The sequence below is a fragment of the Rhea americana genome, unplaced genomic scaffold (assembly GCF_003343005.1).
Source record: "Rhea americana isolate MKP2758 unplaced genomic scaffold, rheAme1 scaffold_99, whole genome shotgun sequence".
Classification (NCBI taxonomy): domain Eukaryota; kingdom Metazoa; phylum Chordata; class Aves; order Rheiformes; family Rheidae; genus Rhea; species Rhea americana.
Genome location: NW_028187188.1, coordinates 2,824,662 through 2,847,379, shown reverse-complemented (window position 1 = coordinate 2,847,379; position 22,718 = coordinate 2,824,662). Strand labels below are relative to the sequence as shown.

The following is a 22,718-nucleotide window of genomic DNA, read 5'->3' as shown; positions in this document are numbered from 1 at the left end:
TTACAGATAAACTGTCTTAGCTGTTCAAGAGATCTACCAAACAATATTCACATTRCATTCATGCATAGTTAAGACTCCTCGCAACTGCTACAGAGAATTGCTTTTTTTCCCCTCAGATTCTCCTCTCAACTTTTTTAAATACACTTTTAAAAAGATCAAAAGGCTTGAAAGAAATGGAGTTGTTTAACCTACAGAAAGAAAATGGGAGACTTGATAACATTCTTCAAACACAAAGTTGGTATGAGRAAGGGACTAAACTGTTCACCAGGTCCACTGCAGATAGGAAAAAAAAGTGAGGAAGATTTAAGTTAGACATTTGGAAAAACTTCAAGAGTAAAGCACTGAACAGATCGCCTGTGGAGGCTGTGGTATATCCATCAGTGGAAAGTTTAAAAAACAGGTTAGACAAACATCTGTCAGAAATGATTTAGGTATTATAGATGAGAAGGTACTTAAGATCTTTTGCTGCCCTTCTGCTAAACCAGTATTACAAAACCAGTAATATTCCCCTCTTTCATATCCCTGTGTTACTTAACTTTTACAAGGATAGGTTTTACTATGTATTTTTAAGTGTGATATTGTTACATATTCAAATGTGATCATTTAGGAGAAGACATCAAAAGATTTGCTAACAGACAGGATAAATAAACTGCCTGTGAAGTGAAACATCAACTCGTTAATTTTACACTCACTCTGGTGGAATGGGCATATAAATTAATTTGCATTAACTGGCCAGAGCACCTATCCACAGCCCTCATTTAAATTCTCATCCAGGCAGCTCATTCCTTTGCTTCAGCTCCAGGCTCACAACCATCGACTCATTTACATGTCATTTTACTGACTGTTCCTCACTGATATGATGCTGATAAGCAGACCATAACATACTGCAGAGGACGGACAGGAGAAAACACCTCTCCACTGTGGGAGGCTACCATCTCAATCCTAGGAGGAAGAGGAACCCACTAATACACTGGGCTGGAGGTGTATCTCATTGCTGGTGTGAGCAGGAGAAGAGACTGATTAAACAGTCCTGTAAGGGCCCTTATAGCTTGCCTGGCACRCCAAAGGCATGAGATACCTCAACCCCAGCAAATCAGTGTCAGTCCCTGTTCCTGCAGGAAACTCAGCACCACACATCTATGTTTGACTATGGTTACAGATGAAAACAGACTAAAATCCTATAAAGTCTCAACAGAGGTATTTTTATTAGACAGGTATTTCCACCCAAAAGTCATTTTCTTATCATTAAGCCAATCTAAATCCATTTTATGATTGATGTCCTTATTACATAACACTATTTTTTAACCCAAAGAGAGAGAAACAGGTTGTAGAATTTTATATTACAGTTGTATCAACTTTATCAGTACAACTGCAGTCACAGGGAAGGATGACTTTTTTTTTTCTTGTTTGTTTAAAAAGACATTTTTGGACAGACTATACTGATTGGTAAGATAGAGGAACAGAAGAATTAACCTGCATTTTATTCTTATCTGATTTTCCTGATATTTGAGCAAGGATGGGTGACAGGCTAGCCAGCCTGTTGTCACTATCCACACCCTTTTTAGGCACAATTTTACAGTCTTTATTTTCCTCTGGAATTTCATCTGTATGCCAAGTCTCATTCTGGATTTTCTTTAAAAGGGCACCTCTACAAGGCAATCAGAGCAAGAAAGGTATCATCAGTATTCCTGCCATCTTTCTTGCTACCTTTTTCAGTATCACCATAATTCTCTTGCCAACTTCTACATCAATAGAAGACATTGTAGTAGTCACCTTTTAATAGCCTTACAAGTACATAGTGCCTTAGCTACAAAGAGRTACATACTGAAGACAGTGAGAAAGTAAGAGCTTGAACTGTCTTCCTTATTACATACTACATAGTAGGAAAGCATTCTACAACCTGGATAACTAACATACAGGAACAGACTGAGATTCCATAACTGCCACCACTGCAAGCTGCAAAGAACTATTTAAGCAAACATTTGCTAAGAGTAGTTGAGATACAGTTCTGTGACATGTGAACAGGATAAATAACATGAGGTCCTCTTAAGACATGTTTCATCAGTCTAAGAAAACAATCAGTCTTTACAGTTCCGTATACATCAACAGCATTCTTAAAAACAGCAGATAGGTTACAGTACTCTTACTAATTTAATTCTAACCAGATGAATAATTGGCACTCTATCTCTAAAGTCATAATGCAGAAGTATATTTTCTTGTTCTCCAGAAAAAAAGAAAAACTTTAATTGATGACTTAGTGGTCTGCGGTCACCAAGCCTAGTCAGGGAATCATTCTTCACTCAAGAAATTACTTTTAAAGAAAAGCACCCTTTCCCAAGCACAAAAACAAAATAAAAACGTTTTGTTCAGGAGGCTGCTTTGAGAAGTACTCAAATATTTTCAAACCCATATTAAATTATGGGTAAGTATAGCTTCCATTACACAGGAAAGAAAAGCTATCAGGGAAACTTACTTGCTACTGTTTAAAACTAAGGTAACAATGGAAAAGAAAACTAAATATAGATCTCTTCCCCTCCCCAACCTCCACCACCACCCAGAAACCTGCAAGCACTACAGGAAATCTAACAAAGGAAATGTTTCTTAGTAATGGTAATGAGAACCATGCAGATAACTGTTTAGAATAAGAATTATATAGAGGTTACTGGGTTTCTCTGAAGCCCTGGATTTTTTTCCCCCAGCATTCTAATTAAGTGCTCTCATGACAGACCTTAAAACTAMGAGAGAATATGAAAACCTGTCACAATGGCAGCAATCAGTCATAAAAATCRTAACAGCACAAAAAAACAGGAGAAGCTATTTACTTTGCTCACCTCTGATATTCCTAGGAGCAGCCTTTTAWGCTAGCTATTCAGCTTGGCTACATTGATTAGCACTTGAAATTTTGTAAGTTTTAGAGAACACTTCTTTAGAAGATACAAAGGAGAAGGAATTCTGCACATGGCAGCTGCAACACGCAGCCATCAGCTTCATAATCAGAAAACTTCCAAAATTTTATGGTACATAACAGATTCCTCTTCTTGCACATTTCATCAATGCCAGCTGCTTTACACTTATTTATTAATATAGACATTTCTCGTAGTTTTACACATTCACCACACTCTATACRTTCTCTGAATTCAGCCAAGTTCATCAACCTTAAATTTTCTATTTTCTTTGTCATCTACTTGTATCATCAAGTACTTTGCCCCTCCCAAATTCATACAATCTGTATAATAATATTGAGAGAAAAACATTACATTGTCCAATTTAGCTAATATAGCACAGTACTTGACTAGTGAAGTTCTGGCTGATCATTCCTATCAAATCTCTRTTTTCCAACAGAAATGCGAGGAAATAAAGGGCAGAAAAGAAATAAAAGGATTCTCCTCCYCCCCATGAAATATGAATATATTTTATAGCAAGGATTAGTAATTGCTTAAAAGGAAATAAAAAAGTTAATGTATTTTAATATTAAATTCCTTTAGCAACCTAAAGCAACAGAATGGTAATATGTGTTGCCTGTACGATTCTAACAGTTAGAACACAGTGTACCATAAATATTGCATATTTATGGTACCATTACATTTATCATACCACTACATCACTTTAGTAAACTAGAAATGGTAGAATAGAGGAAAAAAAGCATATGGGTATGCTGAGGGCAAATATTATACGGCAGCATCTGAGAATACGTTATCACATCTACATTTAATCAACATTCACTGGTCACATATTATAACTTCTACTTTAAGCTGTGATCAAGACAGAAAATATTTACTGTTCAAAGAAATCCACAGCAATGGTATGAGAAGCCTCATACTCCTGAAGTCCTGTGCRCTCATGAGGATTCATAATGGAGGTGAGATTTGAGGCCACCTGAGAGCTCGATTTTCATTTTTTCATTTCACCCTTGGTCTAGACATGTCTTAGATATAATTCATCTCCCATTTTGCATCTCAACAGGTTTTTTTTCTTGCTAATTAAAGATCTAGTCTTCATCCTGATGCCATTATTTGAGTTCTCATTGCCAGAATGCACCACCTATCTCTGCTGCTTCATAGGGCATTCTCAGAAAGGAACAGAATAACGTGGTTATTATTTCATTTTAATGTTTTGCAAAAGCAGAAAAATTGGTAGTTTTTTAATTTGATTCCACTGCTAATTAGTAAGTTTACAAACAGGAGCTGCAATTTTAGAAGTAGTCTGTAGATTCCAAAAGAAAGCACACAAATCAATTATTATTTTTTAWAATACAGATATATTAAAATACTTTTGTATTAGTTGTGCTAGTTTGTTATATTTCTATATGCTATTTTTAAAGCTTCATGCTGACATAAACAATTGTACTGTGTCTCCATATATTACAGACTAATATAAAAAAATTAAGAAAAAGGTGGTGACTTTCCACTTTAGTCCTAACTCAGTTTAAAAAATAAAATAAATAAATAAATAAATAAAAATACAGATCACAAAACAGTAAGGCTTCTATTGACTTCATGGAAGAAGAAACAAACAAAGACAACAAGATTAGGAGACGAACTTTTGAAGTCTGATCAAACTTATTGTCATGTCCACACCACATAAGTTTCCAATTCACAATATCAAACATACAGCACACATTTTGGTGATAAATATTACAGTTAGAGGCATATACTTCAACATTCTTTAAAATAAGACTTCATTCTTCAAAAACATGATTCTACAAAGGACACTAAGCAGACAATTTCAGAAAAGGCATGACCAAAAAAGGGAGGAATACCATAAATATGGCTTGCATGATGTTGCATTACTACCATGACATTTTGTAGTCTTCCTTGTATGAACATCTCCCAAATCAGACAGAAGAAGAAAAGTTTGTGGGCTACTTTGGACCTTCTTTGATAAAGAGGCCCCAAGTTAGCCTGACATTGTTCATTCAGTTACAAGATTAGATTTTACTTATGTTAAAACAGCTCATTCACCACTTCCTGCATTAAATATTTCAATTATTTTTTTTTCAGAATGTTCTCCTACTCACACATGCCTCAGAAGCYTCAAATCTTAAAGGCTACAGCTAACTTAGACAACTCAAGAATCCTATTATTTCTAGTCTGATGCGTTATTTTCAGATTTGCACAACATTTTTCCAGGCAAAGTATTTTATATAATTCCATMCAAACTGTCCACTGCTTTCCATCTTAGGAATGAGAAACTGTTTTATTTACCATAAAAAAACGTAAAAGAAGCAAATAACCCTATGATGTTGTGTGAAAAAGACAAACAAGCTTCATATTTATGATTGGGAAAATACATTCCTGAGACCACACTTCCTGAAGTTAATTGTAAAAGTCATTTTGACTGAAATCACTCTGCTTTCAATATCTTGTAACTTTGGGCTTCAGGCTGTTAAAATGTAAAGGCAACCCACTTTTTTTTTTTTTGATAAATTCTTCAGTCATCAGAATTCTGGYAATAAAAATGTATTGTTAACCTGTAACATGGGAGGCACAGGGATACAATAATGAAGTCATGCTGACAGACAAGGAAAGATCCTTCAGGYTGACTACAAAAATACGTAGCTGATTATCTGATAAAAATTAATTAAATTCTAAGTATCTGCCACTCATTTGTAAGGTATACATTCTCAAGTACAAAAAGCATCATGTTCATTTTAACAATATCCAGTATAAAAATATATCTTTAGGGAGTTTTTGAGTAATTTTTACAGATTTGGGGTTTACTTTCCAACAAGTTTTCCAAATTATGTATTATTATTTAAACATAGTTAGACAATAATTTAGTAAGTGAACAAAAAGGGCATATAAAACCAGAATTATGTATTTGATCACTACTGCTTAGAATTACTACTGGTTTTATTCAAGCGTCATGAATCACAAGTGTTTGTGAAGAGCAAAGACCTCAACTACTAAAAAATCCAAATTAAAGAAACAGAAAGAGCCTGAAACACAAGGACAACTTAGTATCTACCCTGCAGTAGTGTTTTCTTTTTTAATACTATTTTTTCTAAACTCAGCACAAAAGCATTAACTGATAAGCTCAGGATATACAGTGTTTCAGTAACACTGCTGTATGACTCTTAAATGAGCAAAGAGTAAATCATATACTTGTCCCTTTTATCTAATCCACACGTATCCTTGTACAGACCTGTGATCTCTATGTTATGTTTTCACAAACATCTCCACTGAAGATAGGCTGAAGACAGAGTTWCATATTGTTTGTCACTCACTGAAATCTGTGCGCAAACCTGAAGAACCTAAAGGCACACTGTGTGCCAAAATAGRGAAGTTATCTATTTTTCAAGTAATACCAGTAGTTTAAACGCCAGTTGCAGTAAGTACCCCACGCCTATGGCTTCCAGGCCAYGGCTGCATTCGCTTCAGCAGCCCCTCACCAGGCCGCTTCCAATCTGCCGCCTCAGCGTGAAACTCGGCCGAACACGGGAGCCCCGCGGGCTCCCGCAGGACCCCTCCGCCGGGCCCGGAGACAAGCGCGCGGTACGAACGACGCAGCAGCGGCCCCAGCGCTCTCGTCCCCCCTCCACGGCCCTGCCCCGACGACGCGGCCTGGGCTCCGGGCCGCCATGACGCACCCCCCCCACCCCCGCCGCCTCTGGGACCGCGGCCGGCCCTCGCGGCCCCCCGAGGACGCGGAGAGGCTCCGCGACCCGCCTCCCAGCCCCGGGGGCGAGGGGTGGGGGTCGGTCGGACCCAGACTGAGGCCCAGCCCGGAGCCCCCCCGGGGAAACACTCACATGAACCGGCGGGAGCCGCCGCCGCCGCCGCCGCCGCCGCCGCCCCCGCGCGCCTCCGCCCGCCGCGAGGAAGGACCCCGCTCACAGGGCTGCCCGCGAGGGCGCCCGCCTTTTGGAAGAAAGCGCCCGGCAGAACCGCGTTTCTCCCAGCGAGTGCGTTGTTTCTCGGGAAAAAGCACTCGCGAGGTCGTTCTCTGAGTACCCGTGCGSCAGGGAGTCATGCAGAAGAAAAGGGCTAAACTTTGTGGGTTTTTTTTTAAGTGTACTAAGACAGAACTAAAAGGGAGCTCAGGCATCGCGCTAGGCGCCTCTTCGCTGGGGTCCTCGTGGAGGCCGGCGGTGGGGTGACGTCACGGAGCGGCGAGGGCCCCCGCGGGCGGGGTGTGGAGGGAGACCTCGGTGCGGCGGCGGCGGCTGCGGAGGTACCGCCGCCCCCGGGACCGGGACCGGGACCGGGACCGGGACCGGGACCGGGACCTGCTCCTGCTCTGCCCCTGCTCTGCCCCGCGCGGGGGGCCAGGGCCGAGCCGGCCGGCAGCCGCCGCCGCCGCCCGCAGCAGGGCTGACGGGAGCTCCCCCGCCCCTCCCCCACTGCGCCCAGCCGCCGCGCGAGTGGCCGTTAGTAACGGTCGTGCTGAGGGAGGCACTGTGCGGAGGGGCGCGGCGCGGCGCGCGCGCTCCCTCAGCCGCGCCTGCGGGGGGGAGGGTTTCAAAGGCGGCGCCGGTTGGGACCTTTTTGGACTCGGGGTTGCCGCTCCGCTGCTCAACGGGTAGTTTGGGTGGGGGCGGACGGGCGAGAGGGTATCTTAGAGGTTGCCAGGATCACCTAAGGTTGCCAGCTTCTCAAGCAGCTGTTTGGCAAACCGGTTAAAGTTCTTGAGCGTGTGTGATTAACGTGTGAATTAAACAGTAACAAGCTCAGTCTTTACACGTGTAGGAACATTGATACAGCAGGACTATCAGCCAGCTGCAGCCGAGTGATGCTGTAGTAAAAAGGTAGATGCAGCAGACTTGAGAGAAATTATATCTTTAATATCAAGAGATATGACTAAAAGGTTTTTTGATACATTATAGTTAGATTGTATATGTTTCCTCTATTCTATCCAGATGTTGATTGCTTTTTTTCCACCTTTAACTAAAGGTTCTAGCTGACAATCCAAAACTTGAGATGCCCCATAAGTCTTATTGATTCTTAAGGCTGGCTTGTTAAGCRGGAACATCTTAATCTACTAATTTTGTGAGATAATGTTGTAAATGCCCTGAAAAATGGCATTAACTCTTTTCTTATCGCAATATCCAAATAGGAGAAAAAGGCTGTCCTGTATGTATGATAAGATTCAGTAGTACTGCTAAGAAAGAGCCTTTGCTCTAAGAAAGTCTTTGCTGATGCCTATGTTTCGTTTGAGTAAAATGCTACTTGATTTTTAGAAAAAGGAACTACTGTTTCATGTTTTCATGAAATATTCCTAGAAGCATTGTCACCTGTGCTAGTCATTTGCCAGAACAGTCACCTGTCTGTTTTTTCCTACAATATCTGTCTTCATTGAAAACTAAATACTGACATTGTAGCCCTTTCAAAATCTGTTTTGCACCATCTACAGATCCCAAACTGAGTAACAATATTATAATGAAAATTGACACATTTATTTATCCTTTTACTGAATTGGTGTAGCTGGCRTACAAAGAGAAGTGTTTAGGCAAGTCATATTTACATGTAGAATTTCATACAGGAAATTCTGGTTTTGTTATATGGTGAATTTGTTGTTTTGACAAAATAATTTTTAAAATCATTTTTTTAAGCATGCCTAGTGTGCTCAGAATCTGCATTTATGCCTGTGACTCCACAGTTGTTATTTATTTCTAAGCAGAATACTTATTATTTCAGTAAATCACGAAGTATTTCTTGAAAGAGGAAGTAATAATGTTATAACACGGGAAAATGTTTGATTAAAAACAGTACTATTCATGTTCAGAGTGATCTGATGAAATCTCTGCAGTACTACAGTGTTGTTTGTAGTAAATATACTGCAAATAAAAAAGATGAGGTGAATGAATCTGCAGAAAAACAAATAAATTAAGATAATAATTTAATAATTCCTGTTATTCTGAAGTTAATTAGGTCTCTGGTCTTTATTGTGATTGTCTTAACATATTTTTATCTAACTTCTATATCAAGTGAAGTGATATTGAAGTAATGCTAATTTGAAGTTAAATAGRAACTTGTAAAGAACTTCTGTTTCTGGTAGGTTTTACTGAGAATGTTGGTTAGTGTTTGTGTATACAGTAAAGGTTTCTAAGAGAGATTTGGATGGAGGTAGTGGGCTAGGGAAGGCTGTTCAGAGACGGGATATGAAACAGGCCACTTACGGACTTGCAATCTTCATAGCAGACCTATTTCACAGATGTGATGGACTGTCTCATATACTCGCTAAACGATACTCTGGAAGCAATGACTCAGTAATTTAGGATGACGCTAATAAGACAAATCTTCACTTCCTGTTCCATCCCCACTGTTTCAGATTATCAGAATTTAATTTCCAGAATTCAGTCCCAGAATTGAATTTGCCTGAACTGTTTCTGATGTCAGTTTAAAATAACATTTTTTTTTATTTTCCTCTTTTTCAAAGCAATTGGGAAGTTCTGCAGGCTATAGTTAATGCCTTCAAATTATAAAATTAATGCAATGTGCCTTTTTTATAKAGAAGAAATGAGTTTGATATATGAAATTGTGCACTGAAAGTCTTCTTTCAGATAAGTTTTAAAAATACATCTAACATTCTGTTTGAATTTAGAAATGACAAGAAGTTACTGGAAAAATGACAYGCTTGAAATAATTTAGTTTAAAAAGTCTCTTTCATCCAGGATGTTAACGTGTGCTTTTTAAAKGTGGTGGTAAAAGGATTTAACTTTCAGCTTTGCAGTTACTTGGTTTATTTTTTAAGTCAGTCTAGTAGTTTATGGAAGTAGAGAGTTAAGGTAGCGATACAAAAATTTAATTGTGAAGTTAGCTGTTGACAGAACTAGCCCTTTTCCAGCATCAGAGATTTTTTTTTTTTATTGCTTTAGTAGATTTCAGAGAATCAGTTCTATGAAACAAAAACATTTTTTTTGTAAACAAAAARCTTGTTTTAATATGTATCTCAAAATTCTTGCTAGTTGATTCCTTTTAGTAGCCAGTGAGAAAGATTTTTTGCTTTTTTTGTTTCTTCTGTTTTCTCTGTGCAACCAGTGAAAAGTGAATGATATTCTGCAGTTGTATAGTCCAAAACATGGAAGGTGGTCTACTTGATACTGGTGGGCAAAATATCTAGGGTAAAAGAAAAGGTKAACTTCTTAAGATAACTGTTGAACTATTGTTAGTTAGCAGTTCTTTTTATTAAAATTTTTTCCAGATGTCAACCGAATGCAGATCAGCTGTATTAAAGTAGTATTATCTAGCAGATTGCTTTTTAACAGTAGAAATTAGAAAACTTCTTACCTAAATAGATAAATTGTAAATGATATATTTAAATATTTTAGACGTAATTCATTGYCAAGCAAGACTACAATTGATTATGTAAATCAAGATTTCTTTTTTCATGGTTAATATCTATTTGCAGGGTAATTCATTTGGCAGACATGAAATTCCTACAGGAATCTGAGTCTTAATTTATTATAAAAATACAGTTAAACTTTCCTATTGGAACTTTCTGTGCACCAATATGTCTTAGTCCTTGCAGCCGGTTCAACTTGTGTCTTTCCAATGGTATGCTATAGGCATGATCGGTTGCTTCCAAGCAACTACTAAATRTTCATGAAGTATGAAAGCATTGTGTCTTTACATACAAGACTTTTTGTATTAAAAAGTTACTAAAAATACACTTAATTTATTTTCTTCCTTCAGAAGTTTGACTGCTTTATGCATTCGTATTTAATATGGTGACCAGTGTTAGAAATTAAATGACCATATCTCACCTTTTTGTTCAGAAAAAAACGCATGAGTAAAACTGATAGTGAAAGYATCCATACATTTACTTTCTGTCTTAAGTTGAACTATATTAGTTAGAACAGAATGTGTACTCCATACTTTCTGTTTATATACACTTGATAAAGATGTTTGGAATATAAGGATCTGTGTAACCTATTATGGGAACACTATCTCAGTTAAGATTCACCAAAGGGGTCTTAGAAGGTTTTTAAGAGGAATTTTATGGTGAGTGRTTCGACTGTTTTCTCAGGGAAAAGATAATTCTGAGTGACTGAAGTATTAAATCCTCTTTCTCTTGGGTCACTTTCTCAAGAGTGAATAGCTTCAGCTACCCTGAAAGCAGCAGGGTGATGTTGGTGAATAGGAGCTCCCCCCCCCCCCCCCCCCCAAAAAAAAAAAAAAAACAGTTCCTTTAGTGCTCTGAAACAACCTCATTATTTGATGAAGTCTTTAATGTGATAAAGAATTATTGCATCTGTTCTGGAGGAATTGGTTTTATGCTTTAAACTTTTCCTATTGTTTTTCTTATGGACTTAAAATCCTGAGGGTTCCACCTCCTCTCCGWTTTTTCTTTTCCTCGAGCAACTGCATAGCTGTTCCTATACTTTAGAGTTTTTGATCGCTATTCTGTAACTTACGAGAGATAGATGTGCTTTCTACAACAGCTAGTGGACTCCTGTTGATTATATATGCAGATGCCTTCAGACTCTGGCTATAATGTCTCTGAAGTCAGACTGAACTTACTGGTGAACTCTTCTGCTTTAGGCTCATTAATAAAATGTGGTTTTTGTTCTCTCGCATCTTTTTCATGCTTTGTGGCAGTGCCACCCACTTTTCTATAATGACTTACAGGCCAGACTTCACTCCAGAGCACGTGATCTTGGTGTTTTTATCTCCACTCACAAGTGGAGATAGGTGCCCATACCCTTCTGTGGGGGTTTATGCTGAAGTTTGTGTTTGTTAGAGAAGCATAACATGCACTGCAGAGGTAATACTTTCTAATAAAGGCTTGTAGTAGCTTGATTCACCATCTGGGGAATCTAGGAATGGTTTGAACAGAGATTTGAACTCAATGTTCAGGTTCTGGTACTTGGTGCCCAAGATTAAATTTTTAATTTGATAGTAGAAAAGTCCAAGCAGGTTTATCTGRGGCTGAGCTGACTGCATGTAGAAGTGTCTGCTACTTGTGCATCTTCTTGGTTTTCATAGTCTTTAACTGTATAGTGGTTGGTTATGGAAAAGTGTGAGGAAATATTTAGCTCACAGTAAATTGAAATGCACGATTCAGAGTAAGAAGTTGTTCTGGCTGGAGATTAAAATGGTCGTGAAAATATGTGCTTTTGGAAATGAGTTGAAAAGTAACCAACTTTGCTTCGCTGTCGCATAGAAGTGTTTAATGTAGGTCACTTGCTCAATTCATRATTATTTACCTGAGTTGGTATGTGAGCAAGCAGTTTATCATATGGGTAGGGAAARAAACGAAGGTAGGAAGGAGAACATAACTTTCTAATTTTAAATATCAGGAATGCTAGAGGATATAGATGCTAGGTTATCACTAAACTTGTAGTAACCTACACTTCTGGCCTGCTGATACATGGTGGTGCTATACAAGTGACTTTTTTTCTCTTTAGTGTCTTTACTGTTTTTTGAATAAATACCTTAATTTTTAGCAGTAGTCATCTGAATATTGCTTGCGTTAAAGCATGCCTGCTCCCAAGAATAGTTTTATCTAAATGAGTCTATCTCTTTGTTTACAAATATTACTATATTTTCATCTTCAAATGTAGTATTTGTGAAGCAGCAGCGCAGTATTACTGTTTGTTAYGCAAAAATATTTCTTTCCCCCTTTTACTGAGAAATAAATTTTAATTTCCTTATTTAGTAAATACTCTAAAAATTGAGTCACAGAAATGCATATCTTTTGCATCTCAGGTTTTGCTCTGTGTTTTCTTTTTAAAGAATGTGAAGGGCTGAAAGGACTTCAGATTGTGTGAAAGAAAGATGTTTCCTTTAAAAGACACCGAGATGGGTGCCTCCACCTTCTTCGCTTCAGCTCTGCCACATGATGTTTGTGGAAGTAACGGCCTTCCTCTGACACCCAACTCCATTAAAATTTTGGGGAGATTTCAAATCCTTAAAACAATCACCCATCCCAGGCTTTGCCAGTATGTTGACATTACCAGGGGAAAACATGGTGAGTGTGTTTTATGTTTGGTTACACTTAACGTTTTTTTGAAATATATCTGAAGGCAACTGAGCAGAATGTTGCACTAGTTAGAAGTGTCTGGCTTTTACTGTCAAGATGATTGCGTGCCTTGCTGTGACTGGCAGTACCGATGATTTTGTTTCTTCTGTACGCAGTCAAGGCAGAGGTTAGTTGTCTGTTTGTTCTCTTTTGTTATATATTATGCTAATCCATGGAAGCTGGAGATTTTCTTTCCTTAYTGCAAAATTATTTTACTCAAATGCTGCACCGTATGTATGTGTAGGACACTGAAATAGATGCATCTTTGATGCTGAACTACTACACCTTATTTTTATCTTCTGAACRATTTCATGTAATGGTTAGGCTTCTTGTACTTGTTTGCAGCTGTTCTTGTTGCCTGAAGCATAACAAATATTGGTTAAAAGTTTTCCTTTTTTTTTCTTTTTTTTCTTCCAACCTTTGCTGTTCAAGATCTGTCTCACTAACAATTACCTTATTCTGGTATGGAATTTTTTAAATAAATATTCTCACACTTATTGTTAGCTCAAATAAGGCTTCAGTTGTTRTTTCCACTCCCAATGACCTAACTATTGCAAGCTCAGCAGGAGTGGAGCACTTAATTCTCACAAAATAGCTGCAACACCTGTGACAATTTAATTGGTTGTTAACTTTACTTGTAAATCCAACAACATTCTTTGTATCAAAATGCATTGTCTTTGTTTGGTAAACTACAGAATCTCATGAAGTATTGCAGATAATTTTTTCCYTTTTTAATGTGGAATGTTAGGATGTTTCAGATTTTTAGAGAATTATGCAGTTGCTAAGCTCAAATACTCTGAAGTATTTTGGATGGAGAGGGAGTGGTTTCTTCGTGTGTGTTCATTTGCTCTCACGCTTGTGAATTTTTTGTATTCTGCAGTCAATAGATTTAGAAGGTATCTTTTTCATTTTGTGTTTGCTGTTATCTCTTGAAACAGAAATTGGATTTTCTTGTAACACTCCTTTGAGCTGAGACATTAAGAAACACTAGCTAACATAACACTTAAAATGGTCTTTTGATTTTGAAGTCAAAAAAAAGTTGAGTGCCAAATGTTCCAGCTTTAATGMGATGACTTTTATTCCTCCAAGTATTTTCTATCTTTATGTTTCTGTAATAATCTGCTTATAAAATCATATTTTTTGGTTGAAATAGTGATATTTAGTTTGGTTTTGAATCTGGATACTTACTACCAGCTTACGAGCAGCAGAAGTAACAAAGCCTAGTTTCTTTAGGAGCTATTTTACATTCCCATGGTCTTTCCCTACTCCCCCTCACGATCCCCATCCTCACTGCAACAATCCTTTTCTTTCTTCCTCTGTACTCAGAGCCAGCCAACCAATATCTGGAATATGTGTGATTCTAAAAATCCTGTACCTATTTGCTAGATGAGACAGACTAGAGCTAGCAATGTGCTAGTTGACAAATCAAGACCAACTCCTTTGCTCACTCTGAATCACTTGTCTCAAAGCTGTTGTTACTTTGGGTGTGTCTCATCAAACCAGTCATGGATTTCTGCAAATCTGCATATTTTCTCTGAGACCTCTAGTCTTAAGTTAAATCTGGTTGACATGGGCTGAAGGGTTCAAAACTTAGTGGGGGAGAGGGGGCACGACTGGATGGATGCGTTAGCACTGTTTTTTCCTAAAGAAACAGGACAAAGTGCTGCTTTAGTCAGATAATCAGCTCTGTCYCATATGAAAAAGATGGTGATGTACCCAAGTTATACATCTTTATTATTTGTGATCTTCCATACAATGTATGACAAAATACTTTACCATCTGCCAGATAGATGTCTGAGAAGATTGTATTCCAAGTGTCTCACCTGGATTCTAATCCTGGTATACATTTTTTTTCAATCAGAGAGGCTGGTTGTGGCTGCTGAACAYTGTGAAAAGAGTCTAGAAGATTTGCTACGTGAAAGAAAGCCAGTCAGGTAAAGTGTCAAGCTAAACTTGGATCCAGTGACCAAAATTTCAGATGTCTCTGGCAAAGTCCTGGAGCTTYTTTAACTGCTTAATGGTTCAAATAAATTTTACTGTGTTAACGCAAAAATTTAACCAAAAAACACAGTTTATCGGACAAACGTGCTTGGAAGAGGGAGTATTTATTTCTTAGAACTCAAAAAAAAAAAAAAAAAAAAAAAAAACTAGAGGAGTCGAGGGGAACTTATTTACAACAGACATACTTTGTAGATCATAAAATCCTGTCTTCTTTGTTTGAGCTTTCTTCTTAAGAATAAAGTTAAACCTATGACAGGATCACAAACTTCCTAAGAATGAATTTGAAGATTATGTGTATACCAGATGATGAAATATTTATGCTAGAAGTGATAAGATTTGGTGCGTATTTTTCATATGCAGAAATCCCTAGCTTATTAGCAAGGAAGCAGGATGTCACGTATATATGCCAGTGTGTTAATAAACGATTTGAACTTGGGTTGATATAATCACTTCAGCGAGGCTTTGGTCAAAACTAGGTCCAAAGGCCAGATGTCAAGAATACTGGCTTTCTTACCAGGATGTGCAGAGTAGTTGACCTATAGCTTTAAAAATAAAAAATATAAATAAAAATCAGACTTCTTGCTAAAAGTCTTAGCTGTAATTTTAAATGAAAAGTGTGTATTTTCCTATTACCTTTGAAGAAAGGAAGTGGCTCTTATCCTAAAGAGTTCATAACCCAGAAAATCTGAAGAATGAAAGAAAAGAAAATTATCTCCATCTGGGATAGCAAGCCATTATAGATGGACATACCTTGTTATTTCCAGAACGCAAGAGTGTATGAACATAAAACATGTTTAGAGAAATCCAAAGGCTTTTCACTTAGTTTCTGAGAAGTTTATAGCAAGCAATTAATTTCATACTCTTTTGATATGTTAATATAAGTGTAGAGAAGATGCTTATTCAGCAAAATTATTGTCAAATTTTGTGTCTTCCTGGATAGCGATGAAACTTCAGAGGGACTAGGTATGAAGGAAATCACGTTTAAAAGATGCAGTTGTTCATGTTCCTTGTTAGTATTAGTCCTTACAGATACTGTATTAATACTTCTGTTAAAATCTTTGGTAGAGATCATTAAAGTAACAAAGAACTACTGGAAGTAATAAATAAAATCACAGTCAACAGGCATTGTGGGTGAGCTGCGTTGGATAGGGTACTGCCCTGATAAACTCCTTTAATTAATCCCAATTAGATTTGTGTGAGTGGAGAAATATTGAATTGGTGGCATTTTGAGTCTCTCAGCCCCTAAATAGGATACTAACAATGTTGTCTGGCATTGATGACATAAAATGCCTTGTGCCTGAATGTTAGCTTTTTGTGCATTTTAGCTTGTACTGGAGAAGCAATGTTGGTCATTATGAAATCTCTTCTTGTGAACACCAGTGAATGTTTGCAGTGCAGTATRTCTTGAAGAATGTTAGGCAAATATGGCTTCTATTTAAGATAAAGAGGTATCTAAAGATGATGTGTAAAGGGCTTTTCATGTGTGATATGTATTACAGTCCTTCACACGGTTTTGCATCAGGTTCCTGTTGTGCAAAGTTCCAGAAAGAGTTAAAGCATCAGAAGCTCTTTTCTTCCCTTTTTTCGTTCAGCACTCACACTACTTTTTTGAACATGTGTACCTTGGTGTCAGATGAGAAGCAGGCCAGACTGTCTGCAGTCTTGACTGTTTTTGAAAAAGCCTACATGTAGCTGTTTTAATTTGCTTYGAATTGCTTAAAGTATACTTACGTAGCTTCTCTGACAACTTCTGTTGCAATTTAATCTTAGATCYTTAAAATTGCCTGCCTAACCAAAGGGTAAAGATGTCTTTAAAAAAGACATTGGAGAAAATTTTATTCTTTCTCTTAAAATTTTATTAATGAAATTCTCAGATAACCACTGGTGATCTGTGTGTGCAGCTCATGCTCTTTTGTAGCATCAAGAAAGGTTCTTGAGACCTTTTCGGATGATATGCTAAGTTTGTGCAACTTTGGTTTGTTGGCATGCCAAGAGAAGCTTCTCACTTCATGACAATTTGCTCTTTTGACTGAGGCTCTGTTGAAAGTAGATGCATAAAGCCTGGCTTTCTTCTTGACTTGAGAAAGTTTTCACTGAAATAATTTATTCTACTATTTGATCTTAGTTTTAATGAGCTGGCTGGATTTTTTTTCCAGAAAGTTTGTAACACCAAAATGTAGCCAGTATGTTCTTAGCTTTGAAAGATGTTGGTGATTCATCTGCTGTAAATTTAAAGRCTCTGCACTATTAGTTAAAAGATAAGTTATGTTCACTTCAAGTTTCTTGCAAGATTGACATTTTCCTTCTCTCTTTTTTTTTAAAAACATTTAGAACGGATAGTTTTGTTAATTTCGTGAGACCCTTAAATATCCAGAAATAACTTGGATGGACCAATTCCCAGTTATCTGATCTGTCTGTATCAGTTACCTTTGGAAGGAAGTATTTGGCTCTTTCCATATATTCTGATTGTGTTATTCAGTGATAGCAAAGCTGGTTACACATCCAGGGTTGATGCATATGCTATTGTAATTAATTTCATGAACTGTGTGTGGAATGTGAGAAGCTGCTCTTCTGGTTTCTAGATTAATTTTCCCTAGGTTTGCCAGAAACTAAGTCTTTTGCACCTGTATCACAAGCTGATGTCAAATCAGCAGGAAATCTTCTGTAATATTAGTGCTGAAATTCAAGACATAACATTATGGACCGTCCATCTTTCCATACGTATTGGAAAACAGGTCATACAGCTGTTAGGTAGGTATTTGCAGTTAGTCTTCTCTGAAGTCATGCATAAAGTGTAACATACATTTCTTAATATCTGAATTATGTTAAAAAAATAAATGTAGCTCTGACTTCTTTGTTTAATGAGTCTCTATGTTTGATTAGAATTTCTAATTCTAATGGATCAGTTATATATAGGACCTAGATTACTGGAAATTAGAGCTCTAACATTTACATAACTTGCTCTGTCACAGGAAATAAGCCATTTTATTGAGCGTTCCGCTAGAAACTTTCTAGAACCTTGATTTGTCATAGGTTTAGGAATTCATCCATTACTTGACAATGTTGTGACAGTAGTCCCCATGAATTACAAAAGCAGTTTGCCATTGTCCTTAAAGTTATGTGCTCAGCTTCACTGTCAAAATATAACGTAAGTAAGTATGTGGTAATTTGTGGTTGGATCATTTTCTTCTTTGAATGGTGCATGTTTGGGCCTAAGCAGAGCATGTGACACCATTAGAACTCCATTGGGTGTATTTCAGGTTCTCTCAAATGCATTAAACAATTAGGCTCTTTGAAATTCTTATCRTGTGTAACGAGAAAGAGAATTTAATACAACTCTTCAGTGTCTTTTGTGAATTTTTGGGAGGCAAGAGGGAAAGCTGTGTGTACAGCATAACTGGAATTAATGCTCCTGAAAGTGACATTAACTTCAGCTTTCTTTACCAAACTACCACCAGGCTTCACAATAGTGGTGGAGAAGTTCTTTTGGAGTTGTATGCCACAGAGAACTTGGGCTATAGCCAACTAGCAGCAGCTATTAATATAGAACCCTCGAACCTTTGATGTATGGATAAGAGTTTTAGGCAATCGTGCCCCATTATTTCACAGTTGACTCTTAATTGTCTTTTCTGTGTGAGAGATTGCAGTCTGACTTGTTGTTTGTTTGTTCATGTTTGTTTATTTTTATTTGTTGTTATTCTGAGTTGGAGAACTTTTTCCAGTATATAGTTTTCCTCTGTGCGCGCGCGTGTGTGTGTGTGTGTGTATAAATCTTAGCTTATAACAGTCACAAAATCTAAGAGCACAAAATCAGCTCTCGAAGTCTATTCAAGAGTCCTTTAGTTTTTAAAGGACTAGGACTTGTGTACACAACCAAACACAGTTAGATATTACCTGATACAGGCTCATAGTAGTTTAATGCTGTTCAGAGATTTGAAAATATTTCCGGAAATCTAGCTAGCTTTCTGTGTGTCATCTTGTGCATGCAAGGATCTTTTTGTGAACAAATAAGGAAAAAAAGTCACAAAAATTTTGGAGAGTAGAAGTTCCAGGCTTCAGCAGTCTCACTAAGGAGAACTTTCATTTTTATGGMAGTTAAAATTTTAGTAGACTTGCAAATTTACTATTTATTTTAGCACTGTTGATACCACAGACTACAATGTAAGACATGAATTAATTTTTAAGGTTATCATCTTCAAAACACATTTAGAACTGTTCCTTTGGGATAGCTTTTCCATACAGTGTTAAAGGAACTGTTTGCTTTGCTCCTGTGTTGCTATAATAGGACTTGTGTGCTTTTCCTTTTCTGCCACATTTGGAGTGTTACTTCTTTGAAGAAGTTGGTCTGCACTTGTACTCATAATAATGAAAATGCCATCAAATACTGATACTCAGCAGACTTTTGGCACCTACAATACAGTTTCAGGATTGGTCTTCAATTTGTGGCTTAGGCAGTCTAAGTTTATTCCCTTCTTCAATAAAATATAGCTGTCATATGTTTTGGAAGTTACAGTTTTGAAAAATTACTAGTGAATCATCAGAGATACAAGGTATAGTTTGTTATACATGGAACATTTGATGGGAAGCAGACTGTGCCTGCAGCTGTTTGTTAGCTTGGAGAAAATGGATCTGATTGATTTGGATGAGTACATTTTATTTGTCTGTATTAAACTGTTGTATGCTTATTGATTGGATTAGATTTCTTTATGCCATCCTAGCTATTAATGTGCTTTTGGCAAACTTGAAGTGCAGTTACATTATAGAATATGGTACTAGGGGGGAAAAGCAATTTTTGAGTAGCCAGGGATTTTTCAAAAATGTTGTAAGACAGGTGCAAGTCATCAAAATGCTGAAGGCTTTACATGATGACTTGAAGAGCTACATATGAGCAAAACTTCAAGGGCTGAATGTATTCTGCTTTGAATCAAGTCTGTGTTGGAATTTCACATGAGAAATCCATATGTCACAATGAGGTTACATTTAATAAGGGTAAATGATGAACTAGTAAAATGAAGTAGCATTAATAAACAAACTTCTTAAAATTAGTTTTTTCCTAAGCATGTGTGAGTCTATACTTTGAGGCATTCAGTGGCTTCAGAGTTTTCCTTTATTTTCTTTCCAATGGTTTATTTCCAAAGCTATGATGAAAGAATAGGCGTTAGTCATGACTTGTTTATATATTATCCAAAGTTGCTTTTCTTAATATTAGAGTGTCTTTTTATTTCTGTAAATAATTTTTAGTCTGGCTGCAAAATTTTGTTGTAGCATTCCTTTTAGCATAAGATATCTCCTGTAATAGCTTTTCTTTTCACACAGAAGAAAGATAATTTGGAATGTAAAAGGAATACAGCTTTCGTGAGCTAGTCAAGTTGAACGTTCCACCTCTTGAAGTCAGTGAATTTTTTAGGTATGGAACCAAATTCTATGTTTGTATAGTCAACTGCAATATTTAATGACAGTGCAAAGAAATCTCAGAGTGTATATGTTCACATCTTTCTTGCATATGAAACATAGCAGTGTGTCATTATTTTCTTCCAGGGGAAAAAAGGAAACTTCCAAAAGAATGTCACTTTTTATGAGATTATGATAATCTCTGCCTTTTTGCTTTTTGTTAACTTACGTTAATTATTAAAAAGTAGACATGACAGTTAAATACAACATTAAAAAATGTCAGTAGATGTGGGAAAAGTGCATAATTAAATTTCAATCTTTTGCCATACAATGTTGCTTGTAAGCACTTTGTACARATTTCCATGCTGAAAGTGATATTAAAGAGTGTGAGCTGAAGAWGAGTTATGATAAGTTAATTGAGAGCAAAACTAGTGTAGTATTTTGACTCTACATTCAAAGTAGCTAGTGAAAAAGGATGTTGAGTTACTCTCCAAAAGGTCAAGCATCAGCCTCAGGAGGAAAGTGTCTTCATTCAGTAGAGACAATTCTTCAAGTTACTGTGTAGATCAGTGTTAGAATTCCATTCTGCTTAAACAAGAAAACTACTACTAACAAGCTAATGACTGAGCAAATAAACATCAAATTTGCATTGTGCAAACTTTACTAGGTTTATTTGAGTGACACTGTATGTATCATAAATCAGTATTAAGATTAATAATTAGAATAAAAATTGCAAGCTTGTGAGAACAAGATGTGGTTAGTATGTGGTTATTCTAATTAATACAATGTTTGGCACATCATCCTGCTTTTTGAAGGAAAAAAAGGAAGAACTAATACTCATTATACTTACAATATAGCCCCTTCTTTTAGAAGGGMATTAAAACTACTAGGCAATATTTTGAGTTGCATTTGTCTCTAATTATTGATCAAATTATTTAGATGTATTGATATRCTTGCAAACATCTCTAATCATCATGGTTTGAGATCATTTCTTATGTACATACGAATGTTCTCTCCTTAGGTTCAAATTGCTTTATTTTACAGTGCAAAAAGACCTAGAATTGTGCCTTCACTTCAAGCTGGTTGKTGTCCTGCCTAGAAGCTATATTAGTCTCGTGTCATCCCTATATCAGTGCCATGCCAGACCTGAAGTGATAGAATTAAAGAATATAATGCTATGGGAAACTTCGTGTCCCCTTGCCCTGCAATTTTGTGGGCATCATGTCGTGAGCACAGCACAAGTTAACTTCACTGTTTGGCTTCTRTACTAACAGGACTTTTAGATAGATAGAAGTGCAGACAGAAGGAACTTCTGTTGCAACTGAGTATGCATGTGTATATGTACACACAATGCTCAGTCTGTTAACTTGTATGGTTAACTTGTACATGTTATCATCATTAGGTACTTAAAATGGTTGGTCTCTTGCACTTACATTCTAAATTAGCTGTGAATTTACAGTACCATGAACTGATGCTGTACAGTTGGCACTAGTTTAGAGAGRTCAGGGTGATCAGGCTTGAGAGTTCTTTCATGAGAGAAGTTAGAACTAAAGTGGACTGGTCTATCTTCTCTGATTTTTCTTTCTGATGCCTGATATTTTTATGCTATTGCCTCCCTCCCAAAAAGGGGGCAGTCTCTTCTGTTCCCAGTACTGCTTATCTCTCTCTCTCTCTCTCTCTCTCTTTTTTTTTTTTTTTTATGTGGATGCCTCCTACATACAACTACATCCATCTCTGATAACCCCTTTGGTGAGCATATCATTCATTTCAGTTTCAAGGCAAGTTAATATTAATTATGTAATTATTAATACACTTAAAATTTTGTCACATGCAACTGCTTTGGCTACACTTGGTTTTATTGTTACCTCTCTGAATAGGTGGTTTCCATCTGTGGTGGTGATCCATAYGGGATATAGATCAAAGTGTTATGCTTCTAATGCCTCTTGGAATATTAATTGGTAGCCATGAAGTTCTTAACAGCACTGTAGCTTACTGGCCTCGTTGCAAAGTCCCTTTGATCACCTGTATTTGCAGGCTATTCTTCAACTGAAACTTTCCGTTCTGTTTCACTTTAGGGTAGCATCTGTACCACTGGTGTAAGGAATCAGGTTATTTTTGGAGTTAGCTACTAAATTGTACATAGGCATAGTTTTTAACCTATAGATATTTAGATTTTTCCTTTTGTAATATGGTATGGCCAAACTGTACTGTTAAAAGAGTATTGCTGCAAAGGAAATGCTTGTCCTTACAAGAAGAGCTGTGCTCTCTTATAATTACTGGTGGGACTAATTAAAAATTGTTACGTGTTTATAAAACACTGTTTTTTTTTCATTAGGAACTTACCCTATTGCTAATGCTTAATC

General features: G+C 37.0%; 2 protein-coding genes across 5 annotated transcripts in view; one reads left to right on the top strand and one right to left on the bottom strand.

Annotated features, from left to right (window-relative positions):
• AIMP1 (aminoacyl tRNA synthetase complex interacting multifunctional protein 1) overlaps positions 1-6,868 on the bottom strand; it is a 41,920-nt gene extending 35,052 nt beyond the window's left edge. For both annotated transcript variants that reach the window (XM_085325643.1, XM_085325644.1), the window contains exon 1: positions 6,752-6,868. In XM_085325643.1, coding sequence (XP_085181769.1) covers positions 6,752-6,753 — 2 coding nt within the window. In that variant the 5' untranslated portion in view covers positions 6,754-6,868. The remainder of the gene's footprint in view (positions 1-6,751) is intronic.
• Positions 6,869-7,155: 287 nt separating this feature from the next.
• Positions 7,156-22,718, top strand: part of TBCK (TBC1 domain containing kinase) — a 107,719-nt gene continuing 92,156 nt past the window's right edge. The window contains exons 1-4 of one of the 3 annotated variants that reach the window (XM_085325641.1): positions 7,159-7,173; positions 7,689-7,747; positions 12,678-12,912; positions 14,825-14,897. In XM_085325641.1, the coding sequence (XP_085181767.1) occupies positions 12,720-12,912; positions 14,825-14,897 (266 nt within the window). In that variant the 5' untranslated portion in view covers positions 7,159-7,173; positions 7,689-7,747; positions 12,678-12,719. Of the gene's footprint in view, positions 7,174-7,500; positions 7,522-7,688; positions 7,748-12,677; positions 12,913-14,824; positions 14,898-22,718 lie in introns of those variants that run through there. The other 2 variants (XM_085325640.1, XM_085325642.1) reach the window with 2 other exon arrangements.